Source organism: Xenopus laevis, chromosome 1L (genome assembly GCF_017654675.1).
Source record: "Xenopus laevis strain J_2021 chromosome 1L, Xenopus_laevis_v10.1, whole genome shotgun sequence".
NCBI lineage: Eukaryota > Metazoa > Chordata > Amphibia > Anura > Pipidae > Xenopus > Xenopus laevis.
In genome coordinates, this window is record NC_054371.1 from 124,498,339 (window position 1) to 124,514,383 (window position 16,045).

Sequence of the window (16,045 nt, forward strand, 5' to 3'; positions counted from 1 at the left end):
GACATTCTATTGGTCCTTACAGACAGCGATCTGTAGTACTACATTACCCGGCAGGCCTTTCGTTGAGAGACAGAAGCGAAGGCGGAAGTAGTTGAAGCAGCCCGGCTGACGTGTCCGGGGTACACAGAAATGGCTAACCAGGGAGAGGTGGACGAGTTGTTTGATGTGAAGAATTCTTTCTACATTGGAAGTTACCAGCAGTGCATTAATGAAGCTCAAAGGGTGAAGGTGAAGTCATTTAGCGTTTGGAGTGAAGTGGGAGGGCTGGAATAATGACTGAAGGCAAATGGATAGGAGAGTTATTATTACCAATCACCTTTAATAGGAAATCCGTATAGCAACAATATGAAACGAACATGCATTATGAACCATTTGCAAACAGTCTGAGGTAACTTATTCAATTGTAATGTGAAAACATTTGATTTTACAGCCTTCGAGTCCAGAGAAGGAGGTGGAGAGGGATGTATTCCTGTTCAGAGCATATATAGCCCAGGTAAAAGACATTCTTCATCATAATCATAGGTCACATTTTGAAGCTTGGTATTTGATGTGAATGTAGCTTTTTTTATTTCACCCTGCTGGAATGCCACTTTCTTTTTATTTCCTTGCATGCAGCGCAAGTATGGGGTAGTGCTTGATGAAATCCGTCCAAATGCCAATGCGGAATTGCAGGCTGTCCGACTGTTTGCAGAGTATCTGTCCAATGAGAGCCGCAGGTAAGTGTATTCTACATCTCTGTGTTACTGTTATTGTGTCCCAGTCTATGGCTCTCACCTGAACAACTTTGAAATAATCCGAATCTGCACTATTATTGAAGAAGTAATTGGTGCATGTTCCTTTAATTGCCACAAACCATCATTAAACATAACAAATGTATGAAAATTATAATTAAATGGATTTGTTGACCTCCGACAGACATTTTTTAGACCGTCTTTGGCCTTTTTTACAAGAGGAGAGATGATATATAACTTGCACCAGAAAGTCACTTGACCCTGACCCTATACAAATAGAACAGTTATCAGCCTATGTGATATATTTGGACCAGAACCCCCAGAAATATGGGGTTAAGTTTCCAGAAATAAAACTTGTAGGGGATTTACAACCACAAAATAAACTCACCAAATTAAACAGAGATTGCAGGTTGACTTCCATGAGTCTTCAGATGGGAAGGGCATATACCAAACTTATAGAGTGCATGCACTCCTCAAATCAATCACAAACAAGTATATGATTAGGTTAGCTAAACCTTCAGTCTTTCTTCTCCTGACGGTCCCAGTACAGTCTCTCCACATAATATAAAATATCCAACAAAATGGCCAGTGCCACACGGCTAGCGGGAAAATAAACAACAAACTATAAAATGCATATAGTGTAGTATGTTATAAAATAACTAAATCACCCTTTGTGACTGCTACGCTACATGTGTTAAAAAGGTTTGGGTTAAGTTACGCTTTAAACCCCCTTTAGAGGCTGAGGGGAACTGTAGTTTGAGGGTTTCAATAGAGCAAAATCCTATTTGCCTGAAAGGACCACAACCAGTTCATGCAGCCGAATTCCCTACTTACAAGGTCACAACTTTTTCCAGATGCATATCAATTGGTTAACTTGCTTCTCGTATAAATCCTTAGCCCAGAGCGTAAAAAAGTCTTTTACGATTTGTAAAAACGAAAGTAATGCACTTAAACTGTGCTTTAAAACAATTGCTTCTCAGTCCTAATGTTAACCTGTTTGGATATTGGCCATTTTGTTGGATACTCCTCAAATCAAACGTGTCCGCACCAACAGGGTTATACATTTAACAGGGTGCACCTCACCTCATTCACTCTTCACAGGTAGTAACTGCTACATAGTCTAGAAGGCAGTCCAAAAATGTTCCTTTAAATTAAAATGCCTTTATTACACATTTGGCATAGATTCCAGATAGCAATGGTTTAGGTCTACATTGCTATGCTGTACAGCTGGCTGTCATGCTGTTTCGTTGTATAACTGACCTAGTTAGATTTATCAGTGTAGTTGGTGAATGGGAAATCTGTACTGCAACCTAATCAATAACTGACAGTAAAGGCATCAAAGTTTTGGGCTTCTGACTTTGTAAAAAGTAGCATAGTCAATAACGAGTGTCCATTTGTATGGATACTTTAAGTGGTATCCTAGCAATGATATAAAAGCTTAGATTCTAAACTGGAGTGTTAACTAGTTTAGAAAAAAGAACTAATAACTAAATAACTAAAATCAATAACAAAACATCTCCTAAGAGGGTTAGACTATACTAAAGATTCAATTTTAGTATCGCAGAATCTTGAAGTTTTAGAACAAATGTTCTCTAATTTAGCTTTTTATTATACAAACTAAAAGTTCACAGCTTTTCTAGAAAGCATAGGTCTGCAATGAATAGATGGCCTGCCATCAAAGCTAAAATATAGTCCTATTTTAGATAAAATATCTTAAAGGAGAAGAAAAAGTAGATCACTGTGGGAGCTAAGTTATTCTTTCCAGTGCTCATCTGTGCCTTTGCACAATTCAGAAATTGACAAAGACTTTCCGTACTGTGCATACACTTGCCCAGGGTATTAGACAACTTGGCAATCCTCAGTGATTTTAGATATACACTCTGGATCGAAGCTATAGTCTTCGTAATACTATTATAATGATATTAATAAACTTAGATTATAGTGTGGAGTCATAGCAGCCTTAAAGGAGAACTAAACCCTAAAAATATGGCTAAAAATACCATATTTGATATACTGAACTTATTGTACCAGCCTAAAATTTCAGCTTCTCAATAGCAGCAATGATTCAGGACTTCAAACTTGTCACAGGAGGTTGCCATCTTGGAAATTGTCTGCGACACTCATATGCTCAGTGGGCTCTGCGCAGCTGTTGAGATGCTAAGCTTAGGGGTTGTCTTAAACAATCAAGTTGAAAATGAGGTTGGTCTGTTATATAAGTTGATGCTACAGGGCTGATTATTAAATTCTGATGCTAGTTGCACTGTTTTTTGTGCTGTCATGTAGTAATTATCTGTATTAATTACTTAGCCTTATGTTGTGACATTTATATGATATATATGTAGTATCTTGTGCATTGCTCCCTAAGCTCAGTAAGAGACAGCAGCACAGAGCATGTGCAATGAATCAGCAGAAAAGAAGATGGGGAGCTACTGGGGCATATTTCGAGACACAGTTCTTCCCTGTTAAAGGTCTTTTGGTTACCTTGGACTGGTATATAAGCTCAAAACACAATGTACAACATTTCTAGTCTACTTCTTTAATTAAGCTTTAGTTCTCCTTTAAATGGATACTTACACTTACTCTAGCACTTCAGCTAGTGATTATAAAAGAAACTTAGGAATGTACTGAGGGTAATGTGCAGAGTAAAAAAAAACAAACCTCAGGACAGAATAAGAACGTTTATGCTGTCAAATACTCTCCTTTTCAATGTAGCATGTAGCATAGCCACATGCACAATGGTAAATTCGAAAAAGTATTTATGGACTTTCAGGTTCAAATGCAATTAGCAAGAATTAGAACTGTTTGATGCATTTGCTTGATGGAATCTTGCCTCTAACCGAGCAACTCTGCTGTTTTTGTCAGAAAATGAAATGCAGTTGGATATGTTCACTATAAATGCGTTTGTGTTAAACTTGTCAATCTTTCCTTTCCCTACAATTATCATTTTTATTTTGTAGAGATGCTATAGTCTCAGATCTTGACAAAAAGATGGCAAAAAGTGTTGATATCACTAACACAACATTCCTGCTGATGGCATCTTCAATTTATTTCCATGATGGCAACACAGACGCTGCCTTGCGAGCCCTACACCAAGGAGACAGCCTGGAATGGTATGGCAAAACTTTTTTTTTTTTCCTTCACTTCCACATTTAAAATTTATTTTCCTGCAGCACATTTTCTTTTGGCCTTTCACCTTGTAATACTGAAGTTGTATGCATGAATGATTCAAAGGCATTTCCATATATCAAATGTTATGAAATTCCTTTTGTTTCCTGTTGAAATTACAGAATTTATAGCACCACTTGTACTTTAAGTACTGTGCTAGGGCATCCTAGTGCAATTTTAAATGATTAATTGTTGACAATTAACATTCTTATATATATCAGTTAGCCCTGGGGTCCAAAAACTTTTTTTTACCTGTGAGCCAGATTCAATTGTAAAAAGAGTTGGAAGCAAGACAAGCATGAAAATAGTTCCTGGGGTACCAAATAAGGGCTGTGATTGGCCATTTGGTAGACTCTATGTGGACTGACAGTCAACAGGAGACTCTGTTTGGCAGTTCACATGGTTTTTATGCAACCAAAACTTGCCTCCAAGCCAGGAATTCAAAAATAAGCACCGGCTTTGAGGCCACTGAGAGCAACATTCAAGGGGTTGGTGAGCAACTTGTTGCTAGCGAGCCACTGGTTGAGGATCACTCGAACAGTGTGAAACCTCTCTTATAACATTGTAAGCCTGCTTCAGTATCCGTCTTAGTTACAGCTCATGACAGCTGTGACCTGCATTCAGTATCCCTGTCACAATTATTGTTCCCAACAGCTGTGTTGCCCTTCCTTTTGTCTGTCTGTAAATTACAGCTTTTCAAATCTTGAAGGCATTCTCATGTAACAGACTACTTGGTTAATTAAAATTGTCCTCTTGGGAGGGGAAGTTAATCATATTTATGTTTGAAGTAATTGATACACTTCCTTTGTGCTGTACACCTACTACTAAGCTAACTTACATTGTTGTGTTTTTTAAACAAATTACCATTCTTAAGTTTCAAAGGAAAGCTAGATATATAAACATTCACACACCCTTGTGTTAAATAACATTCATACTAATATGTTTTTGTGGAGTTCCCCTTTAAAAAAATCCTAACTTTAGCTTTTTGAAAGTAAACATAATTTCAAGCAACTTTGCAATATACATCAATAAAAAATCTGCAGACTTTGCATGCATTTTAATGGTTTGGAACAGTTCCTTAAGCCTAGCCCCTTGCTCTGGTGCTGATCTGTCTGACTATTTTGCTGAGCTGGCTGACTACTGTTACTTTGTATCAACAGGCAGCTGTCCTTAGCATGCATTCTCCAAACCCCACAATTCCCTACACACATGATTTCAATAAGGAACTGAACATCACAGTGCAATGCTTTGTGGGTTATGTAGTTCCTGCATGCTGTATCTAAACTGTGGAGTAGTTTTTACAATTTGTAACATCAGTGTTTTAGTCCCTCCTTCCCTGCCAGGATTTCAAAAGATGCAGAAAGAGAAAAACTGTTTAACAGCTGGATTGCAGAATAGACATTTGTATTTATTCATACTTTTTGAAGAAACAGGTAACTGTGATGGGTATATGTGGGTTTCTGTGTTATGTGGTCCTTAATCAGATTGGTTTGGAAGCCAGAGTTCCCCTTTAAGGACACAAAAAGACATTATAAATGAATCATCAATCACATAAACATCCAAAGGAAAATAATCGCATCAACATCCAAAGGAAAACATTTATCTATATAAATATAGTTACTTTCAGCCACAATATTGCTCATTCTATAATTTAAAAGGCAGTTCAAGTGCATAAGACATGGCTACATTGTATATACAGTTGAACATTTTTCTGAGCGCTCCACAAGTATAAATTGGTATAGTATATACCCGAGTATAAGCCGAGTTTTTCAGCATCCAAAATGTGCTGAAAAAGTCTCTCGGCTTATACTCGGGTCAGCGGTACCCTACCTGAGTAGCTGAGATTGCAGTCACTTTTAATCATTCCTATACCAACAGTTCACTTGGGGAGAGACTGCAATATCCCACAATGCCCTCTGTTGGTTATATGAAAGAATAACTGTGCACCCTCTGGTTATATGAAAGAATAACAGTGACTGCAATATCACACAGCGCCATCTGTTGGTTATATGAAAGAATAACAGTGACTGCAATATCACACAGAGCCATCTGTTGGTTATATGAAAGAATAACAGTGACTGCAATATCACACAGCGCCATCTGTTGGTTGTATGAAAGAATAACAGTGCGCCCTCTGTTGGTTATATGAAAGATTAACAGTGACTGCAATATCACACAGCGCCCTCTGTTGGTTATATTAAAGAATAACAGGGACTGCAATATCACACAGCACCCTCTGTTGGTTATATGGAAGAATAACAGTGCGCCCTCTGTTGGTTATATGAAAGAATAACAGTGACTGCAATATCACACAGCGCCCTCTGTTGGTTATATTAAAGAATAACAGGGACTGCAATATCACACAGCACCCTCTGTTGGTTATATGAAAGAATAACAGTGCGCCCTCTGTTGGTTATATGAAAGAATAACAGTGACTGCAATATCACACAGCGCCCTCTGTTGGTTATATGAAAGAATAACAGTGACTGCAATATCACACAGTGCCCTCTGTTGGTTATATGAAAGAATAACAGTGACTGCAATATCACACAGCACCATCTGTTGGTTATACGAAAGATTAACAGTGATGGCAATATCAAACAGCACCCTCTGCACATGGTAGTGGGACAGTGGGACAATGCACACAGTAATCCGTTTGGCAATTCTCTGTCACCATCAGCTTTGCAAAGAAGTCTGGTTGATCGCTGGGGGGGTCGCTTTGGCAGAATGTGCGCTACTGGGAGACAGGGCTGTAGTTGTGTCTAGGCTTATACTAGAGTCAATAAGTTTTCCCAGTTTTCGTAGGTAAAATTAGGTACCTCGGCTTATACTCGAGTATATACGGTAAATGCATTTTAACAAAAGCAAAAAGTGAATTGCCAACCTACAGTTATTGAGGGGTAATACCCACATTCAGCTGAAAACCTGACAGGTTTGGTCAAATCGTTGTACAAATATGTATAAGCTGACCTGCCCCATCAAGGCAGTACACTTGTGAACAAAATGTAAATTATAGCCTTATTATACACAAAAGCCATGAATATCTTGTAAATGATAACCTTATAAACGGTGAGTTCTGATGTCATTTCTGTCACATGACTCACTGAAACTTGTGTATTATAATAAAGTACCCCCAGTTGCAAAATATGAGGATATTAGAAGTTACCTCGGAGTTCCATGACCTGTATAAAAACACTCGGTCTTCGGCCTCGTGTTTTTATATGGTTATGAAACTCCTCGGTAACTTATAATATCCTTATATTTTACAAGAGGGGGTACTTTATTCACTATATAAATAGTGCGCTCCTATGCCATTATGTGTTTATATATAGTGAATAAAGTACCCCCTCTTATAAAATATAAGGATATTATAAGTTACCGAGGAGTTTCATGACCATATAAAAGCACGAAGCCGAAGGCCGAGTGCTTTTATACAGGTCATGGAACTCCGAGGTAACTTCTAATATCCTCATATTTTGCAACTGGGGATACTTTATTTATTATAATACACACGTTTCAGTGAGTCATGTGACAGAAATGACATCAGAACTCACCGTTTATAAGGATATAATTTACAGGATATTAATGGCTTTTGTGTATGATATAGTGAATAAAGTACCCCCTTTTGTAAAATATAGGGATATTATAAGTTACCGAGGAGTTTCATGACCATATAAAAACACGAGGCCGAAGGCCGAGTGTTTTTATACAGGTCATGGAACTCCGAGGTAACTTCTAATATCCTCATATTTTACAACTGGGGGTACTTTATTTATTATAATACACAAATTTCAATGAGTCATGTGACAGAAATTACATCAGAACTCACCGTTTATAACTGATGACATCAGAACTCACCGTTTATAAGGATATAATTTACAGGATATTCATGGCTTTTGTGTATTATATAGTGATCTCTACTAGAACTTTCTCTCCTTTCACACTGCCTGTCACTTGTCTAAAAGCCTAACATAAGCAATTATTATATATAATAATGTATATAGAAGAGGTTTGAAGAATCATCACTCGCAGGTCTTATACTGAATTAAAACTGATTTTTATTGTAGACACAAACTAAAGATTCGACTGGAACCAACGTTTTGACTGGAACTCTAGTCTTTTTCAATAATTATTATTTTGTAAAAAAAATGCTGGAAAATCTTACCCTATACCACATTTGTACCAGCTGTATTTATGCAGCAAAGAGAAAGCTCTTCACTAACCTATCTACATGTAACTAAACTATATAATCATTTAATTGTACAATATAATGAATAATGTTCCTCCTGCCAAGATTTATAAATATATTAAAAGTCACGTTGGAGCTACTTGACCTTTATAAAAGCACTCAGCTGGTGGTCTTGTGCTTTTATATGGTCGCTTTTCGGTTACATAATATTTTTATAAATTACAGTATGGAACACTTTAGCCACTATATATTTGTGTGTGTGTTTTTCGGACCCACGCAGGAACCTTTTGGGCGGGACCGAAACATTGGATACAACCATTAGGCTGACAGACCCATTCAACCCCAAACTCACCTTGATGCATGTTAAAGTTATGGTTTCTGGAAAGCAGGCAAAGGTTTCAGAGTGGTGGCTGTCTCTTTTTTTTAATCACAGTTACTGTGTGTGACTGGGTTGTGCTTTGATTCTAAGTGGTTTCTTTAAAGGAATTGTTCAGTAAAAAAATAAAAACTGGGTAAATTTATAGGCTGTGCAAAATACAAAATGTTTCCAATATAGTTAGTTAGGCAAAAATGTAATGTACAAAGGTTGGAGTGACTGGACATCTAACATAATAGCCAGAACACTACTTCCTGCTTTGCAGCTCTTTTGGTTTCCACTGATTGGTTCCCAGGCAGTAACCAATCAGTGACTTGAGGGGGGGGTGGGCAAATGGGTCATAATCATTAGCTTTTGAATCTGAGCTGCATGCTGAGGATCAATTGCAAATTCAATGAACAGTTATGTCCCATGGGCTCCCCCTTAAAGTCACTGACTAATTCAGTTAGAGAACTAAAAGCAGGAAATATTGTTCTGTTGTATTAGACATCCAGTCACTCCAGCCTTTATACATTACATTTTTGCCTAATTAACTATATTAAAAAAAATTTTTAATTTGCACAGCAAATCTATCTATTTACCCAGTTTCAATTGTAATACTGAATAATTCCTTTAAAGAGATACTGACACCAGAAAATAACCTTTTTTTGTATTTGTCATAACATTGTTTTTAAATGCTATATATAATATTGCCATAAAAGTATTTGCGTGATGCTTTTACGTTACCTTTTTCATCCCCGGTGTTCCTCTAGGAGGGGGCTGCCATATTTGTGCAGCAATAGTCCGTTTTAGAAACTCTAACTGACAGGCTGAGACGAGACAGTCAGGTTTAGGAACTTCAAGTAGCAATTACTTACAAAATCAGAACTATCCGCGACAAACTTAACGTAACTTATCCGCGTAACTTTTAATGTAGATTAATATTTTGAAAATAATTTTTTTAGTGTCAAGTATCACTTTAATACAGTACTAGTACTGCTATCACTCTTACTATCCTTATGATCTGGATTCAGTATTCGTCAAGAAACGTTTTCAATTTGGTTTCTCTAGGAGAATGTTTCAAGTTCAGAAACAGTATTAATCTGCTTCTTTTCTCTCTGTTGCAGCATGGCCACAATAATTCAAGTGCTGCTGAAACTTGACAGGCTTGATCTTGCTCGGTAACAACCTTTTACTTACTTTTTTTCATGACTGTATTTGTTTAAAATCATACTGTCTATGTATGTGTGTATATGTATGTATATATGTGTATATATATATATATATATATTCCGGCACTCGCGATAATAAATATTTACCCTCCTTGCCATTTTTCATGTTTTGTTGCCTCACAACCTGGAATTAAAATGGATTGTTTGAGAGTTTGCACCATTTCATTTACATTTACATGCCTACAACTTTGAAGATGTTTTTTTTTTTTTTTATTGTGAAGCAAATAACAGAAATCTTCAGCGTGCACAACTGTTCACCCCCCCCCCCCCCCTCTAAAGTCAGTACTTTGTAGAGCTACCTTTTGCTACAATTACAGCTGCAAGTCACTTTGGATAAGTCTCCATGAGCTTGCTACATCTTGCCACTGGGATTTTTAACCATTCCTCAAGGCAAAACTGCTCCAGCTCCTTCATGTTGGATGGTTTTTGCTTGTGAACAGCAATCTTCAAGTCTGACCACAGATTCTCAATTGGATTGAGGTCTGGACTTTGACTAGGCCATTCCAACCCATTTAAATATTTTCCCTTAAACCACTCGAGTGTTGCTTTAGCAGTATACTTCGGGTCATTGTCCTGCTGGAAGGTGAACCTCCATCCCAGTCTCAAATCACAGGCAGATGGACACAGGTTTTGCTCAAGAATATCCCTGTATTTAGCCCCATCCATCTTTCCCTCGACTCGGACCAGTTTCCCAGTCCCTGCTGCTGAGAAACATCCCCACAGCATTATGCTGTCACCGTCATGTTTCACTGTGGCGATGGTGTTCTTGGGGTGATGGGATGTGTTGGGTTTGTGCCAGACATAGCATTTTCCTTGGTGGCCGAAAAGTTAAATTTTAGTCTTATCTGACCAGAGCACCTTCCTCCATACATTTGGGGAGTCACCAACATGCCTTTTTGCAAATTCAAAATGTGCCTTCTTATTTTTAACTTAAGTAATGGCTTTTTTTCTGGCCACTCTTCGGTAAAGCCCAGCTCTATGGAGTGTACGGCTTGTTGTGGTCCTATGGACAGTCTCTGCTGTGAAACTCTGCAACTCCTTTACATTACAGGTTGGAATGTAGCAAAATAGGTAAAAACCTAAGGGGTGGATACTTTTGCAAGGCAGTGTGTACGTATAAAAATGTACATGCCATTTTCTATATTCTAATGTAAATCTAGTGTTTTGAGAGAATCTTACTAAGGAACATATTTGTCTGGTAACCATTAGGAAAGAACTGAAGAAGATGGTGGAGGTGGATGAGGATGCAACATTAACACAGTTGGCAACAGCTTGGGTCAATATTGCTGTGGTAAGGATAATTTCAGTACATTCAATTTTCTAGCCAGTAATTGATATTTGTTCCTTAGGAGATACTTGGCTAATCTATTGTCAATAAACTGCTTTGGTAGCTTTTCTTCTCCTTTAATTTAACTTTTAGCATGATTATTTCTTAGCAACGTTTCAATCGGTCTTCATTATTTTTTTTTATATAGTTTTTTAATTATTTGCCTTCTTCTGGCTCCAGCTTTCAAATAGGGGTGACTGATCCCATCTAAAAGCAAATGTTCTGTAAGGCTACACATGTACTGTCATTGCTACTTTTTCTTAATCATCTTTCTATGCAGGCCTCTCCTATTCATATTCCAGTCTCTTATTCAAATCAATGCATGGTTGCTAGGGTAATTTGGACCATAGCAATCAGATTGCTGAAACTGAATACTGGAAAGCTGCTAAAAAAGCTAAATAAAACAAAAATCCAAAATAATAAAAATGAAAACAAATTACAGTTTGTTTCAGAATATCTCTACATCATACTAAAAGTTATTTTAAAGGTGAACAACCCCTTTAACGTTTATTGCCTTATTTTGCCTTAAAGTTTTTTTTAACATCTTTAACCCGCCCCTTTTCTGTTATCTTTAAATATGTCAGGGAAAGTCCTATTTACTTTCAAATGATTTTCTTTTATTATTTATGTTAATACTTAATTAAATAATTAAATGGTTTGCCTTACGATTCTGTCTTACTCTTTACAGCTTTCAAATAGGGGTCAGTTACCATGAGAGCCAATAAAACTATCTTTGACTATCTCTTATATAAACCACTGCCTGGGTGCCATGGTAAATTAGACCCCCAGGAATCGGCTTCTGAACAAAATCTAAATTCCAAAACCCCAGAAATAGAACATTTAGCCCAGTATATAAATGGCTAAGTCAGGCTAAAAGTTAATTAGGTATGTAGGTGAACTACCATCCTGCCCTACTAGCAAAGGAAACACATATATATATATATATATATATATATATATATATATATATATATATATATATAGTCTAATAAAAAGTGTATCTAACATAATGCAGAAAGCATTTATAAGCAGCGACCGTGCTGCTATTTCAGTGAAAGGAGATAGAAATGGAAGCCATTGACTTCCTAGTAATTTCTCTAGAGAAATACCCCTGGCTGCCCCTTGGTTGGCATGTATCAGTATCATTGAAGCAGTGCTGCCAGCTAGTATTATGTCTCTCAGGTGTCACTGGATTTTCTGTTTTTCTATTTTTTTTTTAGATTTTTTTGTTTATTGTTTTAGTGCCTGAGCGTATGCAGTCCTGCTCTCTATTGAATAGGTCATTGTTTGTCTAGATTTTCATGTGTGTCGTCCATATTTATTATAACACTGATGCTGGCAGAGGAATGCTTCTACTTCCAAGCATCTCACATAACTGGAAATCTAGCCCCATTGCACTAAGATTATCTGGTAGAGCATGAATATTTAATAGCATCATGTGGTATTTTTCCCTTTGCTCATGGTTTTGCCTTTCTTTTCTTTTTTTCCCTTCATCAAGTTTATTCTTTCCCTTTATGCTTGTAAACTGCAGGGTGGAGACAAGTTGCAAGATGCCTTCTACATCTTCCAGGAAATGTCTGATAAATATTCATCTACTCTTCTGCTGCTGAATGGGCAAGCCACGTGTTATATGGGTCAGGGCAAGTGGGAAGATGCAGAGGGTGTTCTACAGGAAGCACTGGATAAGGTATTGTCTCCAGATAGAATCTGCCTTTAAGTCCATCAGTGGCATTGTGTTATGTTCAGTTAGTGATTGCTGTTTGGCTGTATGTTTAAATATATGACATAAAGTTTGTTTTATACTGCTGTAGGATAGCAGCCATCCAGAGACCTTGATTAATTTTATTGTCTTGACCCAGCACATGGGAAAACCACCTGAGGTAAGAGAATTTGATTTTCATTTTATTTTTTGTTGACCTTTACTTGTAAAAAGATTTTGAAGAGAAAGTACTGGTTTCAGTGCTGTCGTGTTTCCAAATAACTGTTTGTTGCTTAACCAAAGCCTCAACTATTTAGCCCTGATGTGTAATGTGGGACCTTAGAAGCCGTGTAACAACAGAGGTGCAGATCATGCTGTTGTTGTCTGGGCTGAAGATCCAGAGCAATGAGACATTCAAATATTGGACCTCTTTTCAGCTGGGCAATGGGAGGCATGTTTTTTTCAAGGAGTAGTTTACATAGAAAAGGTTATGTTTAAAAGGTCCAATTCTGATTGTAACAGTTAAATAAAAGTAATAAAGTGACAGATCGTTATGCTAGCTCTTAATTCTCATATCTTGTTGCCTTGAAAGGTCACCAACCGTTACCTGTCTCAACTAAAGGATGGACACAGAAATCACCCATTTATTAAGGAATACCAAGCAAAGGTGAGAACCAAATAACACTGTTAAATATACTGTACTGTTATTTTCCTGCAGTTCTCTTCTTAATTTTTATTTGTTTATGTAAAATGCAGTCAGGATAATATTACTCCTTATATGTCATGTGGGAATGCTGTAACCCATATCAAATTTTCTTTGTGGCCACTGAATTGGCTGAATTTACTTAAACCTATTCTAATAAAAATGCATTGGCACAAGTAAATGAAAGAAACTGTGTTGCCAAAGCAGTGTTTTGCATATGAAGACTGTGTGTGGAATAAACTGATTTACTTTTATATAGTTCAATTCACTTAAAGCAAAACATGCAATCATTTAAAAAAAATGTATAAAAAAATGGTTTCTTAAATGGCCTGTGAATAAAGCTACCCTATGTTTTATCTCTGCAATATAGTTCTTGCCTGGTTCTATAACTGTCCCCTCAGTACAAATCTACCGTCCGTACTTTTGTTCCCTCTTATGACCTTTACCCTGCTCTATCGACAAAATGAATCTAGTGACTGTAAATTTGATGATTGTTTTACAGAGCTCTGCATTTTTTTCTTTCAGGAAAATGAATTTGACCGGTTGGTCCTGCAGTATGCACCCAGTGCATGAAGTCATCCTGGCTAACTTATATTCCTCCATTAGCACTAAGCTGTAACCATAAAGCACCTTCCTGCAGGGCACGGTGGTACATCATATGATCGTTCTGAAATTAGCAAAACCTTTGGGCCTGTATCAGCATTTACAAAGATCTGATTATCTTTAACCTCAAGTCAAAAGGTCTGAATCCTGGAAACTAATTCTTGGCAATTACAGAGAAAATGCCAACTTTTTTTTTATATAATCTGTGTCCCTTTGTTGTGCTCTCTTCAGCTGCATTCCCAGTAAAAACAAATGTATACATTTTATTCTGGCTCTTTATTTTTTTTTAATTGGTTCTTTAGTTTGTCTGGACAGTTGGGCCTAAAAAAAATATAATATCTGATTGACCTATTGGCAAAATCAGTAGGATATCCTAGTGAGCAGTAGAATGAAAGGTTTTATCAGAAAAAAACAGCAAAAAAAATCAGAACCATTGTGTTCCCCATAAGTGTCATAATCCCCCGAATCCTTTGTGAAAGATTTGGGCAAATACAGAATCGAATTCAAATTTGCATATGCACATCTTCATATGCAAATTAGGGATGGGAAAGGAAAAAGCGGGAAAACCGGTTTTTACTTGTTTTGTGATGAAAAGTCGTGATTTCCCTTCCTGTCTCTAATTTACACAAAAATTTGTCTTAATACAAAGCCTGCTGAAAAAGGCCAAATCCTGGATTGAGTGCATCCGAATCCACTATTTTGGATCCCGCCAAACCCCTGAATCCTTTACGAACCCGAATCCTGCTGAAAAAGGCAGAATCCCGAACCGAATCCTGGAATTGGTGCGTCCCTATTATTTATTCTTACGAAGTACAGTACTCGATGCAGAACTAAGCCCTAAGGTGGGCCATCCCTCTACCATATTTGTTTTGTTCCCTTAAAAAATTCACCGCAACCAATAAGAAACCAGGACTTTGCTAATATAAAGGCTACAGTGATAGCTAGTACTTTCAGTAAGGTCTTGTTGCTACTCATACTAGTCCTAATGTTTCATTGCTGACTTTCAGAAAGACTATGGGGCAAGTGTATAAGAGAAAACTGGGAATCCAGTGCCCAGCCAATCAGTCTGTCTAGTGGCTTTTATTTATTTTCAAAATGATTTCAACTATGGATCAAACACTTATTATTGTCCAAGGCTTCAGAAACCCTAAAGAATGATAGGTTTGGGCTATTGAATATTTGGCTATAGAATATAGGGCTATGGTCCCCCCCCCCATTTGATATTATGAATAACAATCCGTTCATACGAATCATTACTGAATCTGTCCCTATGTTTCCTATGAGGCTGTATAGGGCAAGGCATTATGCTAAGATCTTCAATAAACTTAGATATCAATTTTTATTGTTAACTACAAAACAAACTACTGTATCAGTGCCAGAAGATTGATTAACATGCTCAATAAACAAGCTAATTTTGTAGGCATGCATGCAGTATGTATAGCAACCTTTGCAGAGTGGATAATAGATAAGCTATTTAGAATGCAATGGTCTTAAGATTTTAGTCCTGATGAACAGATGTCTGATGTGATTGGTGGCTCTCTACATACTTATAGCACAAAATAGAACTTTATTCACCAAGAAATATATCCCTGTGGGAAGGAAAAGCTGCAACTTCAAGGATCACATATTGTACAATTGCACAAGATCTCATGCAGTTGCAGGGTGAGAGTTTTAGGGGATCAGAGCCCAAATTGCTTCCTGTGATATGTGACATCCTTTAGATTTCTATTTTGAGGACTAGGGTAAGTGTATTATAGTCATGTCTTCTCATAGGTTACAGTGCTCAAGTCTTCTTATATTGTCAGACTGTTATCCCCTTCCTTCTTGCAAGCTACACTGCTGAAAAGAACAGGTACATGACCAGGTTTTCAATATATTGATGTGAAGGTCATTATGGTAAGTGAGTGGTATAGAAGTCATTTTATGGGGTATATTTATCAAAGAGTGAAGTTAGACGTCACCACAGTCCTCTAGAGTGAAATTCCGCCACTCTCCATTCATTTCTATGGGATTTTTAAAAGAATATTTAACAATGGGTGAA

General features: G+C 37.2%; 1 protein-coding gene across 1 annotated transcript; it reads left to right on the forward strand.

Moving 5' to 3' along the window:
* Positions 1 to 50: 50 nt before the first annotated feature.
* cope.L (COPI coat complex subunit epsilon L homeolog) lies at positions 51 to 14,268 on the forward strand. Its single transcript, XM_018257090.2, has 10 exons — positions 51 to 228; positions 431 to 493; positions 616 to 716; positions 3,689 to 3,841; positions 9,568 to 9,621; positions 10,882 to 10,963; positions 12,531 to 12,686; positions 12,811 to 12,879; positions 13,291 to 13,365; positions 13,927 to 14,268. Exons 1-10 carry the CDS (start codon positions 130 to 132, stop codon positions 13,972 to 13,974), a joined length of 900 nt encoding a protein of 299 aa, XP_018112579.1. The 5' UTR covers positions 51 to 129; the 3' UTR covers positions 13,975 to 14,268.
* Positions 14,269 to 16,045: the final 1,777 nt, after the last annotated feature.

Coding starts and splice junctions, on each gene's coding strand:
- cope.L (XM_018257090.2), top strand. CDS start 130: ATGGCTAACCAGGGAGAGGTGGACGAGTTGTTTGATGTGAAGAATTCT. Junction 10,964..12,530: donor CTTGGGTCAATATTGCTGTG/GTAAGGATAATT, acceptor TGTAAACTGCAG/GGTGGAGACAAGTTGCAAGA. Junction 12,687..12,810: donor TACAGGAAGCACTGGATAAG/GTATTGTCTCCA, acceptor ATACTGCTGTAG/GATAGCAGCCATCCAGAGAC.